Source organism: Embiotoca jacksoni, unplaced genomic scaffold (assembly GCF_022577435.1).
Source record: "Embiotoca jacksoni isolate LCO1_2020_lvr unplaced genomic scaffold, fEmbJac1.0.p SCAF_19, whole genome shotgun sequence".
NCBI lineage: Eukaryota > Metazoa > Chordata > Actinopteri > Embiotocidae > Embiotoca > Embiotoca jacksoni.
Genome location: NW_027185329.1, coordinates 1,769,307 through 1,796,115, shown reverse-complemented (window position 1 = coordinate 1,796,115; position 26,809 = coordinate 1,769,307). Strand labels below are relative to the sequence as shown.

General features: G+C 41.9%; 1 protein-coding gene across 3 annotated transcripts in view; it reads left to right on the top strand.

Moving 5' to 3' along the window:
* The window catches only part of nos1apa (nitric oxide synthase 1 (neuronal) adaptor protein a), a 143,004-nt gene that overhangs the window by 40,165 nt on the left and 76,030 nt on the right, over positions 1–26,809 (top strand). For all 3 annotated transcript variants that reach the window (XR_011178401.1, XM_069152982.1, XM_069152981.1), the window contains exons 3-4: positions 8,299–8,391; positions 11,793–11,851. Coding sequence is in view for 2 of the 3 variants with exons in the window: in XM_069152982.1 (XP_069009083.1) it covers positions 8,299–8,391; positions 11,793–11,851 (152 nt within the window). In the remaining variant the exon portion in view is untranslated. The remainder of the gene's footprint in view (positions 1–8,298; positions 8,392–11,792; positions 11,852–26,809) is intronic.

Sequence of the window (26,809 nt, the reverse complement as noted above, 5' to 3'; positions counted from 1 at the left end):
GCTAAATGTACAGGCCAATTTGTACTTTTAGGCGTTTGTGTGTTTGGACATTTTTTCAAAGACACCTTGGCGCGTCGCTGAGATTGATGAAACGTGATGGGCCCTGTAGCGTCTTAAACACAAATGGTTTTGGAAAATGAAATGCCTTTTCATAAACAACATTGCTCGAGATTGAATCAGCCAACGGTCTGTGGAGGGGAAAAAAATGATGTGCAAAGAAAAGATAACAGACAGGAGTGTGTGTGTGTGTGTGTGTGTGTGTGTGTGTGTGTGTGTGTGTGTGTGTGAGGAGCGAGGAGGGTAAAAAGAGAGAAAATGTTACGATCAAGTGAGCGAGTTTGCGCACAAAGAGGCTGGATGCTCAATCAATAAGGCCGTGGGAACGGGAGTAGAAAATCACTGAGCGGTATGGCGAGGGAGAAATGAACATAACAGATCCACCAGAACGAGCAGCAGTAAAAGGATAAGATGCAGGCGGATGATTGAACGGCAAAAAAGAAAATCGGATCCAGGGGGGCGGGGGAGCATATAAAAAATATAGGAGAAAGATAAAAGTTTTGTGGATCTCTTTCACAAATTTTACGCCGATTTCAGCCCCATTTTCTAATAAAAGAGATCAAATCTAATGATATTGGATCGTGTTTTATTTTAGTTTTTTTTTCTTCAAATCTGACCTTTTCTGCTGACTTCTTGTAGACACGCAGAATTAATATAAGGAAACACAGAGATGCCTGACGAGAACAAGAAGAGATGGAGTCTTTTTTTGGTTTCTAAAGGTTGTAGTGAAGTAGAGGGTAAACACTGATACTGCTTCTCACAGCAGGAGGTGAATAATAGAGAAGAGAGCAAAGCTTTTTCTATTTGAAGCTGCTCGTCCTCTAACAGCTCTCGAGCATTGGTTTTGTGATGTGGCAGTCGTCCCCGCCCCCCCCCCCCCCCCCCTCCCGAGTAAAGTGTTGGAGAATTTCTGCCTCTTTCTGTGTGGGTGATTTTCTTTTTTTTTTAAGACGTTTATTGGTTTGTGGATCTCAGTTAGGGGTTGTACAAAACAAAAACAAATCGTGGTTTAGCACGTAGCTTGGTCTCGAAGTCACGGTGCGATTCCAAAAAGAGAGAAATGCCTAGAAATATTTATGCAGAGGTCGAAGTAATGCTTCTATTGTTTATATATTAAAAAAAAAAAGTTTGAACATTGAGAAGTGTCTCATTGACTGTCAATTAAGAAAAAATAAATGACACAAATGTCAGTTATGGTCCATTGTAAGACTTTAACCTGTCCTGTTTAATCTCAAGCATAAAATAAATATAAAAATGTAATTAAGACGAGTGCAACATTATTCATAATTAACCATTAAAGGCAGAAGTGCAATTTTAACTCTAGTTTTATTTTAAAAAAAAAATAAAAATGTGTCAGCATTGAGGAAAAACTCATCTTTTTTCAATAAACTTTATTGGACTTGTCACTCGACGGACTAAAGACGAACCCCACTGGCATGCTAGTAGGTCGTCAAAACTTTTAACATACAATCCCACTTGACAAAAAAAACCCAAAAACGTTTGTTTTGTCAGAGTTTTCTTCAACTGACTTAATATCAGTTTTTCTTCAGCTGTGTTCAGACTGCAGGCAAATCGGATTATTTCCTCTGATCAGATTTTGAGGGCGGACTTGTCCGCGCTGCTATTTTGCAAGCGACCAGATCGGATTTGGTTCGTCCTAACATCGCTTACCCACCTGCATGGGTTGCTGTGGTAACGATGTACGCAACCTAGACTTTGTGAAAGCTCGGCTCTGCTGTGAGCATAGATTCAGCTCAGTCTGTCTACTCTGAAAATGACGTTGAAATCACACGTCAAACCACTTCTAAATGTGGTTCGGATCCCGATTGCCAAAAAAATTGCATTTCGTGTGATTTTATTTTATTTTATTTTTTTTGCGGTTCAGACTTTCAAAAAAAAATCAATCTGGTTACAATCCAGATATAATTAAAAATCAAATTTTGGACTGGCAGTCTGAACACAGCCCTCATTTGGCGCCTCCATAATAAAGGTCTGGTTAAGTAAAGGCAACAAACCCCTTCGAGGGTAAAACATAGTGACTGAGGATAAGAAAACAAACCAGGTCTCTACGTTTAATGTCCCGAACCATCCATGAACAAACTCCTCCCTGAAAGTCTCAGCCGCCACAGTGCTGCTACTGAAAGAGGATTTTTTTTTTTTTAGTTTGGACGTTAAATTGTGCTGCAGATAGCCGCAGCCTTCGTCGCTGGATTTGACCATTAATATCGAAGGTGGAGGTCAGAGCGGGAACTTATTATACTGCAGCAAAACCTGTGAAAATGTAAAAGTTAAATAGCGGAAGGTCACGTGACAACTTAGCATTTAAGAGCTGCAGCTGTCCTCCAGCGTTGATGCCAGTATTTACTGCTATCTGTCAAAATGATACGCACAAAGAACAGCTTACTCAATCAAGGGGGGGGCCAAGCACCTTAAAATGAATATTGCACATTTGATTTAGCGTGCAAATGTAGAGAGAAAAATGAATAAATAAAACAGTCTACCTGCTGTAATAATATGGTCTGAAGTATGAGCGGTAGATTCTCGCTGAAGGTTAAAATCACACTTTTCACATCATCAGGCAGCTAATGACAACACGACAGCTTGCGCATCTAAGAAACCTTGACTTTCGGTTTGTGTATTTTTTTTAGATTAATGATCTGAGCTGTTAATTAAACGTCATATTCCGGTTATATCTCCCTCTTCCACGTCGCTTACTTTTCTCTCGATGACTTTTTTCCAGCTCGTTATCCTTTTTTTTTTTTCCCCTCCTCTCTCTGGAGTAGACATGTCATTGAGATGGATCTGTGCTCACGATCGACCAGGGAGAAACCTAGCGGGCTCAAAAGGCACTCGCTTGGAACGAATTCAGTGTGTGTGTGTGTGTGTGTGTGTGTGTGTGTGTGTGTGTGTGTGTGTGTGTGTGTGTGTGTGTGTGTGTGTGTGTGTGTGTGTGTGTGCTTTCAATATCCTCGTTGGCAGAAAAGACTCACTGAGCTGAGATGAAACAGTTGCAAGGGGAACGAAGTAAAGAAATAGTAGTTATTAGACGTAACCGCAGTTCTATGAGTACGTCCCAAGAGAATGGTCGGGGAAACACTGGTTGGGCATGAATTGGTTATAGTTAGTTATGAATTGGTTATGGTTATGGTTATTCATGAGTTGGTTATGGTTAAGGTGATGTTGGGGTGTGGGTAAGGATGTCCCCAGTGATTGCGAGGCAACGCAATTTCCGAACAAGGATAGCTTCGTAGTCGTGAACGAGGCCCGGCTAAGCTACCGGGGCCGGGCACCAGAAACCGTTTCTAGTCTTGAATATGCAACACCAAGAACATAATCATCCCAGTCAGGTTGCTGTCAGCCAGCCGAATAGCTTGTTGAACAGTCGGCGGGGGCTCCTTCACCACCGTCAACAACCTCAGAGCTGCCCTGCTGAGATCAATGATCTCCCTGCGTGACTGCTGTTCGCTGACCTCGCTGCTGAACTGCCTTTGTGTGTCTGCTGGCTTTGTGTCTGGGATGCTTATTTGAATCTTTTATTTCACTCCCGCCCACGCACGGTCACAGGCTGCCTTCAGTGAATTTGCGATCATCAACGGAAATGCGGTGTTTGTTTTGTTGTGCTCTTCTCCGGCTGATGGATTTCTGCGAGCGAAAATAACACCGCCGGCCGAGGACGCCGTTGTGTCGGCGTGTCGGCGTCTTCGTTGCCAAGAATGATGGATTATACCGGGAACGGGAGGAAAAAGGGACCTTTAGGAAATAAAGACCCGTTTATCAGGAAATGGTAGCTGCGAATGTTGGACTGACTTTGTTTGCATGATGGATGAGCCCATTCTTGGACTCAGATTTTGTTTACATGTGGCTTAATATCCTGTCACTGCCCGGCATGCTTGACACACAGGAGGAAATCCCTGTTTTTAGCCGGGGGGACATCCTGCCATTTCTCACCAGTTTGGTGGTCGCATGTCTTCTTAACCACGTAAAAACGCTGAGTCATCGTCGTGTGACGCCACATAGTTGACAAGTGATAAGTTCAGACCCCAAAACTAGCACGTTAAAACACCCCCAACGTCACAGCATTGTAAAATTACTCCTTTTTTCAATGGAGTCTGGTGGCTTCGAAGACGAGGCTAAAATACATGTGTTTTGTTGCTGACTGTGGTTGCTTAGTTACGTCACACAACCCCACTTCAAAAGAACCTAAATGTGTAAAAAGAGTGACATACATTTTTTTGGTGAATTAATAAAAAAAAAATTGCTGATAAGATAGAAAAAAATAGCATCAGGGGTTCAAATCCCAGAGCTGGCGACGGTTGTGATGTTGAGAAAAGTTCACATCATAAAAATGCCGGTGTAATTACAACCCAGCCGATCCTGAACATCAGCCGACAGTACGACGGACACACGGAGAGCTCAACGGCTCTCGTCAACATAACGCGCTTTATCTTGTTTTTATCGTCACATTTTAATCAAAGAAATACATTACTGAAAAAGCTTTCCAATTTTATGTGAATCAGCATCTCAGCATTTTGTTTTTGTGCGTCTTCTCCTTGTGTCACAAACGATTGAGGCTGCAGTCAAAATGATCAAAATGAAAAATCGTGTGAAATGCCAGATGCTCATCCAGCGGAGACGTTGGGGGATTATCCCGAATGACCTAAACGGTGTTACTCATTAAAACACCGCCGTCACCTTCGTCCGGTACAGAGGTGCAGTTTCCTTCCGGTCTAGATTATTTTTAATTACGAGAATGGATTCGTTGACGAGGCTGATATATCTACAAGATGAAAGTCACCTTATTTTTTAATCCTGTTGATTGTTTCATTGGACCTTTTTTTTTAACACACACACACACACACACACACACACACACACACACACACACACACACACACACACACACACACACACAACACCTGAATTCTCCTGCAAACTCTACAAACTGGAGTTGCATAGAAAAAACAAAGGATCAAAAAATGTCTAATTATTTCTGTTGTTTCATTATTTGTTTATTATTTTATTCGACCTTGTATTCTGAGTTGCAGACAAATTGCCTCGTACAACATTGGGCCAGAGATTTACTTTTTCCCTCCGTGCTCCCCGCGCTACCAGAAGACTCCACCAGGTGGCACACCACAGGGATGTTTTTAGAGAAATCTGGATGTGAAGCAATAAACATGGCGGAAAATTGAGCTGGGTCGCTACTTTATTTTTTTTTTTTTTTTTGGAATCTGCGAATATAAGGTGACAAAAACACGCCGTCCCAAATTCACGTTTTCAGTATTTTCCGTCGTGCGTGATTAATTCATTTTGGAAAACGCACACAGCCGAACGCGTAGTTTACAGCAGGAGTTCATTGGTTAGGAAGCCGACAGCCACGACTGTTACAGGAGGCACAGGAAGGAGCTGAGTGGGTTCCTGCCTCCCCCCCCCCCCCCCCCCACCCCACCCGCCGCCCTTCGCCTTGCTATATCACGGCGCAATGCTGACGAGGCCCTGAGCTCTGCGGTCTTGTCATCTCCTCCATTATACTTCCACCATTCATACACATGAAGTCACCTCGTCAGCAGGCGAGTCGGAGAGATTTTCACCCTCCTAGTTTTTTTTTAGTTTTTTTATTTTCTACTCTGTGGCCCGATGTGAGTCGAGGGTGCAGCAAACAGTAACTGATAGAATCGACATCTTTGGGAGTCTGAAAAAAAAAAAAAAAAAAAAAAAAAAGTCATCAATAAAAGAACTTGGTTTTACCTCAATTTGAAGTAGAGTTTGATTTAATGGGTTTTTCTCCACTGCAGAAAACTTCAGAACTTTTTTTTTTATTTTTCAGTACTTTTAGTCTTTCATCTTTTCCAAAATGTAAATTAATATTAAGTAAGTCCATAGAACAGAACGTTCTGATCTGATAAGGCGCCCGACAGCAGAAGTATTGACGCGATTATCAGCAAGCCGGTGGAAAAACATGACACCTACTTTTAGATTTGATTTTGAAGGATCGATTGTAAACACAGCGATAGTGATAAAAAAATAAATTAAAAAAAATCTTTATAGCAGGTTGTTTGTCTGCTCCCAGAAAGATCCCCGCGTGTCAGTGCAAAGTCACTTTTGAAAGTTTAAAAATCTCAATTAAATATGTATAAACTTGACACTGGCCAACTGGATCTTTCTGGCATTCGCGGGAGGTCGAGTAAGTAACTCAGCTGTCATACGTGGGTTTCGGTTTTTTTCTACACTGTCCGCTCCATCCTGGTATTGCAATTCAGTTTCATAGAATTTTATTCATATATAGCGCCAAATCACAACACGGGTTATTTCATGGCGTGAGTCCTTAACAACAGAACTTTACAGCATCATGCAGACGAAAGCCAACAATTCAACAATTCCCACGTAAGCTCGGAGGCTAAAAAATCTCCAACAGAGGGAAGGAAAGAAACTCCCTTTTAACAGGAGGAAAAACCTTTCGACAGAAACGGGCTCGGAGGTGGGCGGGGCCATCTGCCTCTACCGGTTGGGTTTGAGGGGGGGGGGGGAGCAGAGAGAAAAAAGGACAGCATAGAGATCCGAAACATGAGCCGTTGGTTGGGCCGGCAATCCCAAAGACTCTGGGAGAGAGTTACTGATGGTGGTGTACGAGTGTGCAGAGAGTGAAAGAGGAAAGAAAGTTGTTGTTTTGGGCTTTTAAAGTTTGGATTTGTCACTTCTGTGAACTGAGCAAAATTTCCCACAAGCATCAATACCAGAGGGGGGGTGGAGTGGGCGGGTGGGGGGGGGGGCTGGCAGCGTCTCCGGATCGGAGGCGTTGCGGCTTATTATCCTTATTCGCTACATTAAAAAAAAAAAAAAAAATTCTGCCTCGCCAAACCATTAACGATTGCTCCGCTTTCAGAAGCACAATAATGCATCGCCCGGCAGGACGACGCCGGCCCGCCGGCCAGAGAGTGCTGACGGACAGAAATAGACGACGACAAGGAGACGACGCTGCAGCGACAACTCAATTACACCCCACTCGTTCAGAACGGCGTCGATATGCCAGAGGATTTTGTTGGGAGAGGGATCGCCTGGCCGCATGCGTCTTTTTGCACAATTTGCACTCGAATATGAACACAGGCTCCCAATGATAACGTAAAAAGCCACTTGAACCACTTCCCCCACCCCCACTTCCCCCGCATTATGCGATGGGTAAATAATGTGCTTTCATACAGTATCGACTGCGGTGGCCTGCTGCTGCGCTGTTGTTTGACACCGCTCACGGTTCCCTGAGAGGCGGCGGAGGCGATGGCAGCCGCCTGATTTACGGCGTATAAATTAACCGCGGTGGAACAGGAGTCGGCCGATCGCGCTATTCGGGGCGGTGTTTGTTGTTTACTGCAACAGATCTCTCACGAGAGCTTTGAATGATCCGTTTTGCAGCACTTCCGGAGTTCGAATATTCAACCTCCGTGCTTTTTGTTTTTTTGAGGACTCTCTGTATTTTGTCGTTTTTGCTTCATCACAAAACACATAAATCAGTGAGATAAAATACTTTGCGGTGAGATCCGGTATCGATTAGAGTCGCTCTGACTCCTTCAACGTTTGGCGAATGAACACAAACTGCCCAAACACACGCAAATACAAAAAAAGGATGGAATATCAACACCCAATCAGACCTCTAGTTGAATTTATTCGTCTGATCCGAACTGATCTGGTCCTGACGGTTCAGGTTGCGAATTACACTTCAAACTCACTGACGTTTAACAACATGAAATAGCCTTACCTCATGAATTCCTAATAGACGGAGCATTAAAGTGAAGCTGCATTGAACAAAAGTCTGTTTACTACTTGATCTTGAATCAAATATTGGCTGATTTAAATTTTAATATTGTTAACTTGTTAATTTGGTGTCGTATTTTTGGCCGTTTGTAACAAAATTAAACTTGGATGCAGTTTAGAAGTTTACCTTTTTTTTTTTTTTGGCAAAGCCCACCTGATCAGAACAGAAAGAAAAGACCGTCTGTTGGTGTTTATAGCTCCTTTAACGATGATAAATGACATGGCTTTAAGTATATTTTAAGATGTTGAAATGTCTTTGTTCAACAGCATGACTCCTTGTAATCGTGTCCAAATAAAGACAGCGGTTTCTTTTTTTTTTTCTTCCGACTGTCCGATCCTCACGTCCTGACAAATATTTGAGAGGATGTGACAGTCGACCTTGATCTTCCCATCCTCAAAATTAAAACATTCTGTCCGTCTGTCTTCTCTCTGCAGTACGAGTTCAAGGTGAAAAACATCAAGAAGAAAAAAGTCAACATCGTGGTGTCTGTCGATGGCGTGAAGGTCGCCTTGAGGAAAAAGAAAAAAGTGAGTAATCTTTTCTTTTCTTTTTTTTCTTTTTAATCTGCTCTCTCCAGCGTGGCGCGATGTTGTCATTTCAATTCAAAAGCACATATTGATGCTGTTGCAGAGTGGGCTGATAAAATGAAAAAAAAGATCTGAATATCTTTGTATTCATGAGCCGGAGAGTCAGTTTGGATAAATGCTTCAGTATGGTAGCTTCTCTTTATAACAATACGTGAATGTTTTTTACATCCAGTAACTACTATTTATTTACTCAAATAGTGTGTGCACCCCGTATACTTTATATAAAAGAGTTCGTAGCTTCCGGCTCTGAAAAATGAGAAGTGTCCTAAGCTGCAATACCACCGAGCGCCACTAGAGGTTGGCCAACAAAAAGTGTCCGGCTCCATAGACTTCCAACTAGACTCATAAAATTTGAAGTCAATACATTTTTTCCACGAGTTATCTCGGTTTTGTTAGCTAACGTCCCTCCTTATTAGTTTTCTGGAGGTCCATCTGAAAATAACCCCGTCATTAATTACAAAATAAGTCTCAAAAAGGTGTGTTTTATGGGGGCGTGTCTGTTTGATTGACAGGCCTGTGGTGCAGTCAGGTTTCCACTATCGGTGGGGCGGGACTTAGTGTCCCCCGAGTTTCCAGTCAGATCGAGTCCGATTCACTGCTCGGTCCTCCCGTAGGTCTTCCAAATATGGTCACTTCCTGCTCCGAAATAGCAAGACGGTGACAGAGTACGGCGGAAAACAAACAAATGAGCTTCCAAGCGTCGCTTTTTTTCCTCGTTGTAGAGCGCGAAAGAGAAGAACCTGAGGACAGACACAGATGTCACGTTATTGATCCTGGACAGGCTAAATAGCACGTTTTTGTAATTCCTCCCACTCGCCTGCAGGGGTCCAGAAAAGCTCCCCAGTGCTGGTTAAATTCAGTTCATTGAATTTGATCTGAGGTGTTTCTGGTTATTCTCTTGTTTATCCATTTAGACTCAGCACGCTGACCTGTGCTCTCAGTTTGTGTTTCCTGATGAGAGATCATTTGTAGTTACAGGAAACAAAAGCACCCCAGCAAGTCAAACAATGCCGACTTTTTAAAGAAGCAGTTCAGATTCATTTCCTGTTTCCCCGCTTGTAGCAGAAAGGTGACGATCGATCCGCGGCTTAATTAGACGGCAAATAGAGGCGAGATTGTTAGAGAGGACAGAGGGCTCGGAGAGGGATCGAAACCAATGAAAGAACGGAAATGAAACGAGTTCAAAGATGAGAAAAAGAGTGGAAAAAGAGAACCTGAAGAAGCCAGAAGGGGGAGGGGCTTAGAGGAACATATACGTTTTCCAAATGCGGCGAGAGCTGACAGCTGGAGTCGACCGGCGAGAAAAATCACACGCAGGGGGATGGAAAATAAGACGAAAAATCGCTTAGCATGCAGTCAATTCTCCTCACCAGAATTTTGTGGGATTTTTTTTTTTTTTCATCTCAATTAATCCAGACTTTAAATCCATCCGAGTCTGGATTAATTTGTCAAAGTTTCAGACAGCTGTCCTCGACAGACTCTCAAATGTACCGAACATTCAGCATGACGAACGACTCCATTGAGTGTTGTTCCGCTCAGACACAGTGTGTGTGTGTGTGTGTGTGTGTGTGTGTGTGTGTGTGCGCGTGTGTGTGTGTGTGTGTGTGTGTGTGTGTGTGTGTGTGTGTGTGTGTGTGTGTGTGTGTGTGTGTGTGTGTGTGTGCGTGTGCCGGTCCAAGGACCGAATTGTTGTGCGGTGTGTTATCTTTGTCAGCTCACAGATCTGATTGGCTACTGACAGCTGCCGGCTGTGAAAAGGTCTCCGCCGACAGATTTTACTCATCAGAAAATGAGCAAACGACGCAGGCGGTATTTTCTTCGGGAATTTTTCAGCACAAAAAGTCGAGCTGACGCCAAATTCTTCCAAAGTAAAATGTCAAATTCCTTCATTTTTCAATATTTAAGTAGTAAAATTAAAAAAAAATGTCAACCGGTCCTGAAGGATTGTAATCCCTCCAAGTAGGACTCCATCAGCTAAGTTAAAATCAAAATGTCACATCTGGTTATATATTTATAGGATTGTTCTGTTGAGTGTATGAAATAAAAGGAACATTATTGACTTTTCCTCGTCCTCGCAGCCAGATACTGTCAGGTTTCCATTAGCGTCTCGTTAAAAGGAAGCCTAATTGAGTTGCCTGAATGCCCCTCCGAGGAACAGACTATTCATTACAGCGGTTATATAAGTCGACCTGAGAAGCCCGTCTTGGTTTTCTTATTGTTCTGTGTTGGATGATGCTTTCAGTACGCTCCAGACCACTCACATTTGTTTTCTGACTTCAGCAGCTCTTTCACTTTGAAGTCAAATAATTACATTAAAGTAGCCAATCTCAGCTTTAATATGAGCTGCTTTACATCCGTGTTGAAAGAACGGTAATACATATCGTGCCCAAAGTTTAGCAGGTCAAAAGTAACGGGACGGATCCACACGAAGCCATCGTGTTTCATATTTTGGGAAAAATCTGTTGCCAATCTATGACGGCCCTAAAAAGTATAAGAATATAAGACCTCAGCTGTGACTCCCATGGTGCATTTCACTAAGAAACTCATTAAATTATTTAGCTGAAGCTGAAGATTACACCGTTAGATAATAATGTTGGTTTTTTTTTTTGTATTCCCAGCTGCAACAACAAAGCATTTTGTTTCACCCCAGCTCTGATTTGTGCCTCTTCTCCAGAGTGAATTCAGCTGAGGCTCATGGGTATTGTAGTTAAAAAAAAATACCCATAATAATCCTCATAAATCTCAGAAATTTGGACAACATAATTAAAAACGCAGATTTTTCTATTTACAGCGAGTAAACCAGTGATCTGGGGATGATGATGTTTGACTCCGGTTCCTCTCAGATCTGGAAATTGGATAAAAAAAAATGTAGTATTTGAACAAACAAACCAGAAGTGATGCGAATGATCGACTTCTCTAATGGGAAAATATGAACGCCATCGTCGACAGCTCGTATTCACATGAATTGGCCGGCTGGAATTAGATTCCAGTCAATAAATGGTGTCTTGTTTCTTCTTCACCTGTTTGGCTCCTCGTCCGTAAAGCTGGAAATGTCAAGTGTGACGGTCAGCGATCTATTTTACATCTCTGAGTGTGGCGGAGCTAAAAAAAAAAAAAAAGTGATTGAATGATTCGAGCAAACAAAGAAATCAATATGAATAATTCCCGCCCGGCCCGGCTTGACATTTTGATTGTGACATTAAACTGAAAGGAAGATTTAATCAAAGGGACGGACAAACAAAAGGGGAAAATCAAAAGATAAACATGATGCTACAACAATATCCCCACACACGGACTAATATTTTCCTGTGGGACTGAATTGTTTTGTTTTATGTCCCCAGAAGAAGGAGTGGACGTGGGACGAGAGCAAGATGATGGTGATGCAGGATCCCATTTACAGGTAAGATGGCCGCCAGCTTTATTTCTTTGGCTCATTTTGAAACCTTAAATTTCTGTTTTTGGGGTTGTTGTTTTATTAATACTAATTCTAATCACTTCTGTCCTTCTGGCTCAGTGGGCTTTTTTTTTTTCAAATAAATTTGAATCCCAAAGTGATTAAATTCTCGGTGGCGTCTCAGGAAATGAGAATCTTGAATTTTAGTTTTTTCTTCCAACCCAACTTTATATTTTGTCGTCGTTCATTTTGAAGATGACGTCGCGGCTCGAATCGCTGCCATCTGAAAATGAAATCCAGAAAAAGTATCAAAAGCGAGAAGATTGGAGTGGAGAAGTGATTCTTTTAGATATCTGGTTAGCTCCTCTCTTACAACCTCCCTGATAAAAAGCACCTGTAAATCAAAATGTCAGCGCTGAATAAATATTGCCACTGAACTCGGTATCTGCTGCGTTATTCTTATCTCCTGCCCCGTTTTTGGGGCGCGTCTCGTTGCTTCGCGTATCGGGACATCTTTGCGTGTCATCGAAATGACATACCTTCTCGGTGTGGAGGATGTCGTTCCCTGTTTCGCAATAAATGGGAGGCTGAAGAAGAAGAAGAAGAAGAAGGAGGAGGAAATGTCAGACTGAAACACGGGATAATACGGCGTGAATATCAAGTTTTGAAAAGGGCCGAGGGACCGCGGTGAACGGCGCTCGATCGGAATTAGGAACGCCGTGCGTGACTCGTGGTTTGTGCTGATGTGAAGGAAGAGATGAGAATAGAAATAGGAGGGTGTGTGTGTGTGTGTGTGTGTGTGTGTGTGTGTGTGTGTGTGTGTGTGTGTGTGTGAATTAGCGAGATTGACATGCATACTCGGTCCGTTCCAACCAAAAGGTCAAGTTCACCGAGTCAATTCGCCGCGGGGGCGTTTGTGATCCTTTGATTTGAACTCGCACCGCCGTCGTCGGGGCCGACGCGCTACTAGGGGCGAGTTATCGATGGGATTTTATCGATGCCCATACTTCTTATCGACACAAACGCTTATCGATGAAAGCGAATAAAAAGACAACCATTTAAAAAAAAAAAAAAGATTCAGCGATTATTTCTGAGTGACGCAATTTTTTGTTGTTGTTGTTGTAATTGCACAAGTATTAAAAGCGGAATCGTTTTTCCATAACTCCGGCGCCGCTTCGGACCCGGTTCCGATTGGACCGGGAATTTTTGACAGCCGTCCCTAAATGCTGCAAACACACAGTCGCTCGCGGTGTTGAGAAAAAGCAGCTCGTGAGAATTTAGCAGTCCAAACAGATTTTTTTAGGAAATGATAGGGTTATCTGAAGATGTCTCCATCATTAGTCACTTTCTCAGAGACACACACACACACACACACACACACACACACACACACACACACACACACACACACACACACACACACACACACACACACACACACACTCCTTCGTGGTGACATTGAAATTTGCACAAACAACTGACAAGTGACTAAACTGATAAAGAATCCTCTTTTTCTACGGAGGAGAGATCAAGTTGAATACTACTTGTGCCGCACTTCATATTCTGCACTGAGTGACTCATCCTTTATCCCCCATGCTCCCTCTCTTTACCCTTCACACACACACACACACACACGCACACACACACACACACACTCCCTCCCTCCCTCCCCCCAGGCGGTACTGCTCAGAAGTGCATCCAGGAGCCCGGTTGGGCCTTTTTTTTTTTTTTTTTTTTTTTTTGGAAATGATTCTGTCAGAAAGATGGATTTTGTCCGGCTGTTTGTGTAAGCATCTGTGCGCTCAGAAATATTCTGAAGGATTTTGTTTGGTCGATGATGCCTCAGCTTGTCTGAGCTCTGTGCATGGGATTTTTATTTTATTTTTTATATTACAGTTGCCCCACAGGGAGAGGAGGAGGTGTGGGGGGGGGGGGGGGGTAGAGCAGGATGGGGTGAAGCCTCATCGATCAGCTGCTGTCGTCTGCTGAACGAAGTCTGACGGATCCTGACGACGTGTTTTCTGGTTTTAAAACTGAAGTCTCAAATAGTAAATGTTCAGCTTTGACAAGTTTCAAACTAGGTTTATGCTTGGTTTTTTTTCACAAACGTCAGCAGAGGATTGGATTGGATATTGTTTTCAATTTTGAGGAATGAGATATTTTTTTCATCCTTTGTTTTTATTGAATATAGAATTGGACAGAATATATTGTTTTGTTTGTTCCCTCGACCAGCTGTCAACCTGCTGTTTTTCAATTTCCATCAATATCATTACCAGATGTAGAAAATGCTGCGTTTTCTCCTCATGTCTGCTCTGAAGTTGTGATGAAGTCAACACTTCGTCCCGCTCCACGGTCACTGCAGAGGTTAACCATTTCAATTCTCACGTTGAAATCTTTCACGGCCACCGTCTTTACCGTTTTAACTGAGAGAATATAAGAGAATTTTGCCGTCATATGCACAGTATGAACAACAAACAAATGAAATTCTTGTTTGCTGGTCCTCCTGCAGCTAAACAAGAAAATATATATAAATATTTACAAAATAAGAAATACAAAATAACTTAAAAATATATGTTAAAGAATACAAATAGAAATAGTTAGATAGAATAAAAATATAAGCAATACAAGAAATACAAAAATAAATAAAAACACAGTATTGTGCAACAAAATAATAAGTGTCGTCCTACCGACCGCACCGTAAATCGCCTGGGTAACTACGGCGACTCCCAAAAACAACTGGACACCATGCTTGAGCTGATTTCCGTTAATAAAAGACACCAACTTCACTCTTTCAACACACATGTCATTCAGATAAACTCTGGGGAGAAAAAAAAAAAAAAATCTGAATCTACATTTCAGTAATTTTGAATTTGGACGGAGCAGCTTGTGATTACCGAGCGCAGCCGGAGGCGAGCGGTCGTTGAGTAGAAGTGTCCGCGAGCAGCCGCAGGAAAACAAAAACAAACCAGCGTCACACCGGACGAGAGCGGCGGTCATGTCCGCCGACAGGTTGTGATTATCGGCCGGTGCGTCGCTCCTCCGGTGGCCCTCGCTGATAAAATGAAAAATGATAATACGTTCCTCCTCTCTGCTTCCCACGGAGCCCCGATGTCGGCCTCGTGTGTCCTTGGCGCACTTTCAAAGTTGTCCTACACAGGAAGTTAAATCGTTATCAACATGCGAGGGAGTCTGGATTCACATCTCTCGGCTGGCGCATCACGTGTCGAGGAGAGGTTAGTGTGCGAATGGAAACGCGGCAGAGATTTTTTTTTTTTTTTTTTAGCATTTAAATCATAACCCTCGTATCGTTCGAGTGTAAATGAGGAAACGCCTCCGTCGGTCGGGAGAAATCCCCGTGCGGGTGAACACGGCGCGAATGCGAAATATATTTGGGTATTAAGTCGGTAGAATATGTGCTCCATAAGCTAATGTGATACATAATCATATCCCAGCTTTTCAAATGCAGAGAGGAAAACGCACTTCAAAGAGCTCGGGACTGTTTTAAACGCTCCTGTGTGGGGTTTTATTTATTTATTTATTTATTTCTCGGGGTGGAGATGCACGCCGGCTGGACGCCGCGTGTCCAAATCATTTTGGAGGATTTAACCGAGCGCTTTGCATATTTCTTTTGTGCATTCCTTTTCATCTTCAGCCGCTTTCTAGCTGGAGCCGCCGGCTCGCCGCCACCGAGGTTTGTCCGCCACCAGTCGGGCGGCACGGACTCCGTCGCACACATTTACACCTAAACAAGTCTGGGGACGCTTAAAATGATCTTTTTTTTTTGCTTAACTTCAGTTATTTCCTAAAATTCTAACTGTTAAAAATCTTCAAACGGAGGTTACTTTCCTCACAAGGATACAGATGAACACTGCTCCGATCTGCTGAAAACAAAACAAAGTTTTATCTTCAAAAAGACAGACTTGGGAAAAGAAAAACTCGTTGCTTTATTCAGTTCTGTTTTGAACATAAAGCTTTTCTGTTACAGTGGAGTTTTTACTTTACCATTCGTATCACAAGTCTTGTTGAAGATGAACTTCAACATGTACCGCTAAGGACGACTCCAGTGAGAACAACATTTTCTGATGTTTTTGAGGCAGCTGGTTGGGGATTGCAGGTACGCCAAAAATCTTTGACATGCCTCGAAATTCATCCACAACTTTAAAAATCAACCTATTGTGTTCATTTACAGGTTCATCACTTTATTCTGGGACACGGTTCAAAAGAATTTTATTTATCTGAAAGCAGCTCTGTAGGCGTCCCTCAGTCTGAAACAAGCTGCTGCAGCTGCTGTGTCTTTAAGCCCCCAAAACACAGCTTTTTGAAGCTTATTTTCTAATGAATGACGGGATTAATCTCAGATGGACTGCCAGGAAAAATAATAAGAAGGAGTGACTTTAGCTAACAACACCAAAATGACTAGTAGAAACAATATATTGACTTTATATTTGATGAGAGAAGTTGAATGGGAGTCTATGGAGCCGGAGGCTTTTTGGAGCCGACCTCTAGTGGCACTCGGTGGTATCGCAGCTTTAAGGCACTTCCGCATTGGCCTCATGAAGATGACCGTATAAGGACATCCGTGACAAGCTGACATGAGCTCATCTGAAGCCAGAGAGCTCAAATGAAGCTTAAAGGAATTATTATTTGTACATACTTTTACACCAATATTTGAAACTTTAGCCATGTTTGAACATCCAAAATTGTCATATTATTTACATGACAGAAAAGTGTCACAGGCCCTTTAATTATTTCTTGCAAATAACCGGGCAGGAACAACTCCCCTCACTCCCCTCATCTGCTGAAAATTTGAGTTCATGCACACACACACAAAAAAAAACAAAAAAATAGGTCATTTTTAACACGAGAGACAGGAAAGAGGGGGAAAAAAATGAAGAATCCACATTTGGACTGTCATCTGGAAAGAATCGTTAGACGCGAGATATTTATGCATCTCACGCTTCAATGGTTTCTACATGAGTCACATCTGCATGAATCCTCACACATTTGTTTTTTTTTTAATTACAACCACACAAAAGAATCGTGTTGCTCACGAGATGTCGTGGGAAAAGATTTTTTTTTTCCCATGTGGAGCTGTGACATGACACACTGATGGAGCACACCACTCAAAGAAGTGTCCTTTATGCGTACTTCTTTCAGTGACAGTTATATTATCTCTTAAAATCTCAAAACCCACTACAGAGAAGCTTTATGTTGCTGCAATTTGCATGAGATGGGATTCAATTATATCAAAGGGGAGACGTCTCCTTGACTTATGTCTGCACACACACACACACACACACACACACACACACACGCACACACACACACACACACACACACGCACACACACACACACACACACACACACGCACACGCACACACGCACACACACACACACACACACACACACACACACACACACACGCACACGCACACACGCACACTATCTGTTTCGTCTTATTCATACATGCATCTGCAGAAGCGCCGGGTGGTCACGAGTCATTGGATATTGTATAGATATGAAATGGATGTTTAAATCAAGTTTTGACATCTGTGTATTGTAATGCACAATAAGTAGTTTTCATAGTCGAGGCGGAACACACTAAAAATCTGCTTTAAGTTTATTTCATGATTTACGGTGATGGTCCGCCATCTCGATAAAAAAAAACAAAAAAACCGATCATCTTTTTCACAATAATGTTGATAGTTTTTTAACGAGATATTTAAAAAAAACCAGTTATAATTACAATATTCCTAATGACATCAGCCAGTGAGAAACACGGAGCTGGCTTCATCTTTGAGATGCACGTATAACAACAAACTTACTTACGACTGTGCGTAGCTGTGGCAGACGTATACGCTAGCTTTACCTGGCCGATCTTTGTTTATTTTATTTTTTTGAAGAAACTTTTCGATCGATTTGAAAAACAGCTTTCAGGTGCCACCTTCTGGTGGTCGTCACGCATCACTACCAGGCACTTTATTCGTATTTTTTAATAACTATTAGAAAATTAGAACATTTCCCGGCGACAATTCGTAAAATCTTTCGTCCAGCTTTTTTTTCCGGCACTTACTTAAAACCTGTTATTATTTTTGTACTGTTGTTATTTGTGTTACGGTCCGAAATGAAACAGGAAGTTCATAAAAGATTCAGTATTGTGGTATTTGGTACTCTGGACATGACTGCGGTGTTGTTTTACCCCACCAAGGTCTCCGAGCCCCCCGCAGCCCTCAGCTCTGAATCGCTGGGTGGCCTGAAGTTTTTACTGTACACTTATATAGTGTGTGTCTAACTGTGTGTTTGCGTGCGTGTGTTGTTGTTGTTGTTGTTGTTGTTGTTGTTGTTGTGTGTGTTGGCTGACGACTTTTGGCAAGTGCGGCTAAAAAAAAAGCTGCTCGGTGCCGCCGGTTTGATGTGTGTGGGAGGGCGTTCGTGCTTGATCCAGAGGATCCTGATACGTTTCTTACTTAGTTGGTCTGCTGGTTGATCCCTGAGGCTGCAGCTGTCTGGCAGGTGGAATGTGAAACGCACACAAACACACACACACACACACACACACACACACACACACACACACACAAACAAACAAAAGCAAATTCCTCCTTCCTGGCTGAAACCTTCCACCTCTCGTGTGCCATCGTACCGACCGGTGTTTACAGCCGTCCGACCTGCAACAGCAGCTTTTGTTTACACTGTTTTGTCACGGTTTGTTTATCGTAAATGGGAAAATTAGCGGCTCACGCGGCGGCCAGATGGCGACAGAAAGCGACAGGACTCTGATGGCCTGTGTTGTTTTTGTTCCTCACCCGCAGGTGAACATTTTTTTTTGTTTTATTTTTAATATTGTTTGATAGTGTGATATTGATGAGATGTTCGCTTCGTGGCTGCTTGTCTGTTTGTATACATCTAATTAATTTTAATGGAACTTGATGCTTTCAAATCAACATTGTGCACAAAATGACTTCTTGCGACATCTTTGACGACTTTAATACTCCAGATTTTTCCCATTAACATCTGCGTCATTCTCTGTTTTTATCATTATTGTTCGCAACTGAAAGTATGTGGTTAAAGCTTGGGAAACGTCGTTAGGTGTTTTATTTTAGAAGACAGGCTACATCCCAAATTTGTTTTTTTATGATGTTCATACAATGGCAGTAAAGTGAAGGGGGCCGTCTTTTAATTAACCATTGACGAGTGCCCAGAAAATATCGGAACAGTATTTTTGCATGAATGCCCATCCCTATTTAAAAGTACTTTTTAGCTGTTAAACTTGTTTTACAAGTGGGAAAAGCCAAATGTGTACACTGCAGACCTTCTTTTCAACCGTCTGCCAGAAGTAGAAATTGTAAAGTCAGCAAAAGCATATATTATTATTCCACAGAGATGGTTTGATCAATAATTTCAAAGACATCCTAGGAGCCCTTCTAACGTCAGCCGTCGGGGCTGACATATTTCTCGTGTTATTGGGTGCTGGCGGCCTCGTCAGAGAACAACGGTAACACACGTTCCTCCTCTAACAGGAACAAATTGTGAATTAGCAATCATGTTTTGTTTTTTCTAAAGTAAAAAAAATTGACATTTCCAAACTGACTTTTTTTTATAATAATCGTGCTTATTTCGTTGATGCGCATAAAGCAGCTGTGGTGGATTTATTTTGGTGAGCGGATCTCTCTTCAAGCTCTTTGAAAAACTCACTCGTATCTCCCTCATCTGTATTTTATAACCCGCAAAGTCCCTGAATGAACAGATGGCACGCGGAAGCAGTCGTTAATCAGAGCGCCAGGTGACGAGGCCTGTTGGATGGATAACATGCACTTTGCTGCCAATACATGTTTTACCTTCACTTTCATGCCCTACAATGCATTTGATAAAACGGACGTCTGTCCAGTGTTTGTTACCGGAGTTGCAGTTAAGACTTTTTCGGATTTATTCAAACTTCTTCAGTATGTCACTGACCACACAACCTAATACCTAATATCATTTTTAATCCAATGTCAGTACATCTTCGCATGTGGGCAAGTAGGAATTTGTGCATTAAAAGCAGTTTCAAAACCAGATCAGTAATTATATTTATATTTACCATTATTTTTTCCAAGACTTTCGCACCCTCCGACGCTCCATCGAGGGTTGTTTGCATCCTTTTTAAACAGTTTTAAACTGCGGGTAGAGCAGCTTCTAACCAATCAACATTGACCATCATATACCCCAAAGTTCTGTGCTGAAACTCGACCACCACACTACTTCAGCGTCCTTGCTCTTACCCTACACCCCTACTGGTTGCTGATTGGTCCGGGCTTCAGAGTCTGGCTGACCAAACCCTAATGTGAACAGAGTTTTCAGACTACAATCACAGTGAACACTGGAGCTTTTCTTACTGGAATCAAGCCAGGTACCGAGGCAGCTACCCCAGCTGTATTTGGGCGAGGGCAGGGTAAACCTCCGACAGGTCACCAGTACGACTTTCACAAATGTTGACGTCTGTGTTTTCCGCTGTGTTTACACGTCTGTCTCGGGTTTTAACTTCTCCGGCCCGTCAGCTCGTGGTAATCGCCGCCGCCCTCGAGAGACGCGGCCGACACGCACTCGTTCCCACCTAACGGTGCGTATTGAAAGCGTTTGGCTCCGCCCCTTAACTCTCACTTCAAACCCTCCCAATTAAAGTCAAGTTTGATGTTTGCGTGTTCTAGAAACACCCTGATGATGTGATATGGAAAACAAGGGAACGCACACACACACACACACACACACACACACACACACACACACACACACACACACACACACACACACACACACACACTCGTGGAAAGCCCATACAGATCCTCCCAACCTTATTCCGTCCTACACAATTTCTTCCTCTGCGGCATCCCTTCCGCTCCGTGCACCGACCTAATGGACTGTCCAGTCAAATTTGATAGCGTGCTCACTTCCCGACAGGAGAAGGAACTCATAGATGAAAAATAAAATACAAATAAATAGACAAGAGCCGTGTTCCTCGGGAGAGAAACTGCAGATGCACATTTGAAGGGTCAGTTCCCTCAAATTATAAAAGAAACGGTCATGCAGTTTTGCTTTTAAGTGCCCAGGTTTTTAGATATCTGGTCTTTAAAGCTTTTGTCACAACTCCTATATGATGGAAGAGAAAGAAATGTCCTTTGTCCCGTAAAAGCTTCAAAAAACCACTTGAAAATCTCACACTGAACTAAACTGGGCTATTTCTGCAGCAGAGAGTAGTGCCAGGGAAAAGAATTGAAAAGGTTTTATTCTTTTCTTTTTCTTTCTTGAAATGCTTTGAGCACCAAAATCACCTTCGCCTCCACCAATACTGAGACTGAGGCTGAAGTTGAAACATTGGATATCTCCAAATATATTCTAAAATCCTCTAATTAATTATTTGCAGTTTTGGGTAGTAATGTGGGACTAGTGGCTCTTTTAATTTCTGTGCAAAAAAATTTGGAGTCCAGCAGGTTGATAGTTTAAACTTATCAGCAACTCGGTAAGTCCTGCTAAAAAATTTGCAGTTGCATTTAAGGATTGTTGGAGCGATTCAACCTCCAGTTATTTTCTCAGCTGTCTTATTTTACTATTAAAGAAGAAATTCATCCATTTACTCGAATGGTGAATCAATTATAAGATTTATGGTCAATAAATGAAATGTTCACTGAGTAACTGTTACATTTTCCATGAAATGTTTTGATACCATTATTAACCAGGTGTCAAAATGATTTAATGCTATAAATCTATTTGCTTTTAAAGCAGGAAATTATGAAACACGAGAACCGGCTCCAGGTGTTTTTTTTTTTTTAGAGACATTTGTTTTTAAAGTGAGACGATGGAAGTTTTCCTTTTTCAAAATTTTTGGGCATTTCCACCGCACCTGGTTAGGTCACCTTTTCCTGAACAGCGTCCACAAGTGGCCTTTGTAAGGTAAATGCTAAAAACAACCCACCTATGTTTGCTAATGTTAGCCACTGTAAAACTTTTAGTGTTGAACTTCAGCGCTTTATTACCTCTAAATTCAACTTTTAAGAGGAAGAACGAAACCTCTGAAGAACAAGCGACTATTTATGAATCCAGACAAAATCACCGACAGACTAACAGGCGTCACACCGGTTTCTTGTTTCAACACAAAAGATGGGAGGCCATTAAAATGCACTTCTTGATGTCACATTTCACCAAAAAGCCATGATTTCATTAGTTCGTTAGTTCTTTCTAATTTGATTCATGAAAAAAACACCAAAAAAAAGCAGCTGCGGGCTTTTAAATAGTTCCAATGCTCAGAGAAAAAATAGCTTCGCTCGGCCGATTGAGTCTCTTCCCACACCCAGATCAGAGGGACCCCGTGGTTCTCCGCATTATTACAGCGTTGGACGCCGTCCAAATGCTGAGAAAAACAACATGAAGCCCAACTTAATCACTGACAGTCTCCAACACACCACCGTGTCGCCGACAGCTCGGCCTGCCGCCCCCTCCGACCCTGTGTGGTTCAGAAATAGGAAGTTTTAAAAAGTCAGAGAGAACATCAGACGTAGACCTCTCGCGGGCGTTTGGGGGGCATTTAATTATTCCCCCAGCCGAGGCTTTGACGGACATTTTTTTTTTAATTCTGTTATAAGAACTAGTGAAACACTTGCATGAGCAGGCCGACTTTTATCGTTTTCTATCCCGAAGGAAACGAAAACGGCCAAAACGCTACCGCAACAACATGTCGGGGAAAAAACCCGCTTGACTTCAGCGTCACTTGGCAATGAGGTTCTTCCGTGACGTCGTCGGGGTCGTTGCGCCGTAGAAACCGTCAACACCGAGTTCTACCGGGACCGTCTGAAGGCGCCCGAGGGGAACAAAACATCCGCTGAACTGTGGCGCCACGGCAACAGGGTTCCCCGGCGTGACAACACGCCCGCTCGCACAGCGTTGAAAATAGTTTCTCAACTCAGTCGTTCTAATAATTCAAGAGACAAGACAGGCTGTCGGTTTTAACTGCGCGCCGAATCCCACAGTTGACGCTCGACGTTCAGATTTAATTAGAGATACTGAATCTTGTGTGCTTTTTGCTTCGCTCTACATTAAAATTTCACCACTTTCATTTCCTACACGCTGTCAAACAGCTCTTTGAAGAGCCCCGTTTCCATTTTTCATTAGATTGATTTTGTTCGTCACAAAAAAAAAGAAGATCTTTCATAAAGTTTTGTCTTTCTGTGTTTATTTATTTATTTATTTTTCTTCATAGCCTCTGTTAAACATTAACGGACCTCTAACGCCAAATTTGTCACCGGAAAAGAGGACAGCGGCAGCAGAAGAGCAGACGTTAGTTTTACGGTCCTATTATCGGGTCTGAAGTGACCTTTAGCTGTTAACGGTGGCGGTGCACCCAAAACACCTCTTAACTGGAGAATGTGGCTCCACAGCTGCCGGGTTTTATTGAATTCATTGTCCTCTTTATTCCATTTAATTCATTGTCCTCTCTGTTCCAAATAAAATACTAATATCTGTAAACTTGCTGCAGGGCTTGTTTTATATACCCATTTTTTTCTTATGTTTTCCAACTTGTAAAGCTTTTACTTCTGCATTGAAGCAATGCAGCATATTTTTGACTCGTTCAGTTTTATTGATCATCGGCGTCCTCGGAGGATTTTAAGGGCTCGGAGGGAAACCGTGTTATTACCGTTGCTAACACTTAAGAAGATTGACTTTTATTGCCTTTTCCATCTTTTTTGGAGAATGTAAAGCGTTTCAGTTTTTGTGTCTGCATTTATTTATTTCCTCCAAAAAAACAAATAAAAAAAAAAAAAGCCTCCATCCCTCCACTGCTGCTGCTGCTGATATAAACTCTCTCAATTGAATTTAAATGAAGACGGTTCAGTTCTTTCTGCCCACTCGGCGCTCTCCGCCGCCTCTGGGCATGATGCGTGTTTGTGTGTGTGTGTGTGTGTGTGTTCGTGTGTGTGTTTGTTTGTTTGTTTGTTTGTTTGTTTGGGTATCTGAGCTTGACCTTGACAGTCCACATTCTCCTGGGCCGGATGTGGGTGTGGTTAGCCGGGTGCGATTCATGCGACGCCGATCAGCAGTCAGAGCAGGTAGCGCGATTTTGTTCCTTGGGAGAAAAAAAAAGAAAAAGAAAAAGGCTTCGCTGAGTCAATCCTGCCTCCTTCTATTTGTCCTCATTGTTACACAATTATTCTTCACCTTAAAGATGCAGCTGTATTTAATTCATCCTCCGGGCTCCGATGTTTTCAATTTCTTACCAATTTTTTTCCAATGAAAAATGCCTCGAATTATAAAAAAAGGAAGAAGGTCAGTTTAAACAGACTTTGCACTTATTTATTTTTTTGTGCTGCCGGGCATGAGAACTTGTTTATCTGCACTTTATTATTGATTGCTGTTGTCCAGTTTTACCTGCTCTAATTCAGTTTCTGAATACTGTTGTGGTGATTCTTTGATGGTAAATGTTTGACGTAGCTACCAAAGACAAAACTGCAGCGTTGTTTCCGGTGTCTTGTTGTCAGCCCACTTGCTGCAGTCATGCTGTGTTATGTGTGTGTGTGTGGTTTTTTGTTTTGTTTTTTTTCACAAGTTTGCACTGCATGCTTACATAAGGCGTTTGCTGCCTCATCTCGAGGCTTTAAAGAGCCTGACTACGGTGTGAAGGAATTATCCTCCCACGCCGCAGAGTGATTAGTTTTCATGACGACCTAAAGAGCTCCGACACGCTCATTCATGTTTTAGCCACGCGTGGCCTCAGCGGAGTAGATGTTCTACCTAATTTGAGATCTGCACTTGGCATGTTAAAGCCTAATGTTTATTCATATGAGAGAATTTATATACTGGGATATTCTTTTTTTTAAATATCACTTTACAAAATGAGATTTTCTGATAAATGATCCTCAGTTATGTGGATATCATGATCAAGCTTGAACCATTTGGTAAGTTCAGATAATGACGTATTAATAGTGATAATAAACTTTAATTGTATAGCACTTTAAAGAGCCTTAAACAACACAACACCCAACAACACAATGAGCGTATAAAACAACCATAAAAACAAAATTAAAACAGGAGTATAAAAGAAATGAGTTGACCACTAAAATCAGCAAAGGCTCTCCGATAAAAAATCTGACTTTATGACCCCCATAACTTAGGAGGCTCTGACTGAAAATGCTTTGTTACCAAAATTAAGATGTGACATCACTTTACCATGAAGCTGCCTTTAAAATCCAGAGATTCTGCAATATTACAATATCCCAAAACCGTATATCCTGATATCGATACTCTGCCTGACTCTAAAGCTCTTTTAGTAATATCGTACATTGTGTTAGATGTTTTTTAATCGGGAACTTCCTGCAAACACAGCCTCCGACTTCCCCGCTCACGCTGTACGGGTCGGTTCGACCGGCCGCCATGTCGGAGCCCGTTACAGAACTCATATCCAATAACGATGATTCAAACGAGACCGCTTCGTCTTCGTTGATGAAAAAAAAAAAGGACGTTTTTTTTTTGTGTTCTAAAGCTGAAACTTTTAAGATGAATTTGTGAATTATGATTATGTTGCACTTGTCTTTTTGAAAAATTTGTAATATAATTTATCTTAACAGGTCAGAGTCTTATTGTCATATTGACACGATGAAGCATTGGATGGTTACAGTCAGACTTATTAGACATTTCTCGAAGGCAGAAGTTTGACTAAAATATCCCAAAATCGTACATACAAAGTTTATTGCAACTATTCCCAATAAACACAGTGTCATTTTCCAACACTTAAAATATGATAAAACGAAGCTCTCCATGTCCATCCGGGACTCTTCTGAGACTTTCAAACATATTAAAACAATACTACCGAAAAATCCTAATTTGTAAAACCAGACGCCGACATCACCGGTGCATTGCATGATGGGAAAACAGTTTTTTGTTTTTGTTTTTTTTAAAAAGTGCGAGGGTGGTAGGAATGTAAAGAGGAGGTGTGTGAAAGGATGCGGAGGAGTTGAGTCCTCATTTGTTAAGTAATAAGCTCTGTGGTGAAGAAGGGAGGATAAGAGGCCGACGTTAATGAGAAAACTTTTTTTTTAAATACTTTTCAGATGGATTTACTTTGCGGTACCAAATATAAAAGAACTTTCGATGCAGCTGGGCTTTGAATCTAGTTACGACTAAATACTAAAGTCGTATCCGGTCTCCTGTCAGGCGACGACGGAGGTTTCAGAGGTGCTTTCAAAGCTTGATAGCATTAGCCGTTAGCGTCCTTAATACGTTCAGCACATGCAGGTTTTTAATAATGTTGATATTCTGCTCTGGTTTTCAGCAGTTTGAGGTCGAGGTTTGTCCATTTGATAGATTTACGTTTTTGTTTTTTTTACAGTTGCGTAAAGAGTTTCGCCGTCATCCACTCTAATAATATAAGTAGTAGTTACTGGACGTAACTTCAGTTCTATGAGTGAGTTCGTATTTTGTTTCTTTTCCTCCCAAGACAATATTCGGGGAAACGCTGAGCTCTGCATCAACTTCTCCGTCTCTCATTCTTTGACTGATTGCTTCATTTATTTTTTTTATTTTTTTTGGTCACTCTGCTCATTAGCATCTAAAATGATGTTTTATTAGTTCAGTTTTATTTCTTCTTTCTGTTGTTGTCTGGAAACTCGGTAGAGACCAAAAAAAAATAAAAAATACCTGCACGCTGCCACATCTGCCTCCGTGTTAATTAAAACTCCCGTCACACGTTTCGATCCGTTCTGCAACCTTGCGAGATGTTGTGATGCACAATGTGTCATATTCTAATTCCTGTGCTGTCAACCGGATGCATATGTGTGTGTCTATGTATGGATGAGCTGTGGCTTCCTCTCCCTTGACGTGTCAATATGCAGTTTTTGCAACAAGGACGAGGAATATGTCTCTGGCCTCTTTACAGCAAGAACAGAAGGTGATAGTGAATAAAACTAAGGAAGGAAAACAACACAAAAGAGAAAAAGTTA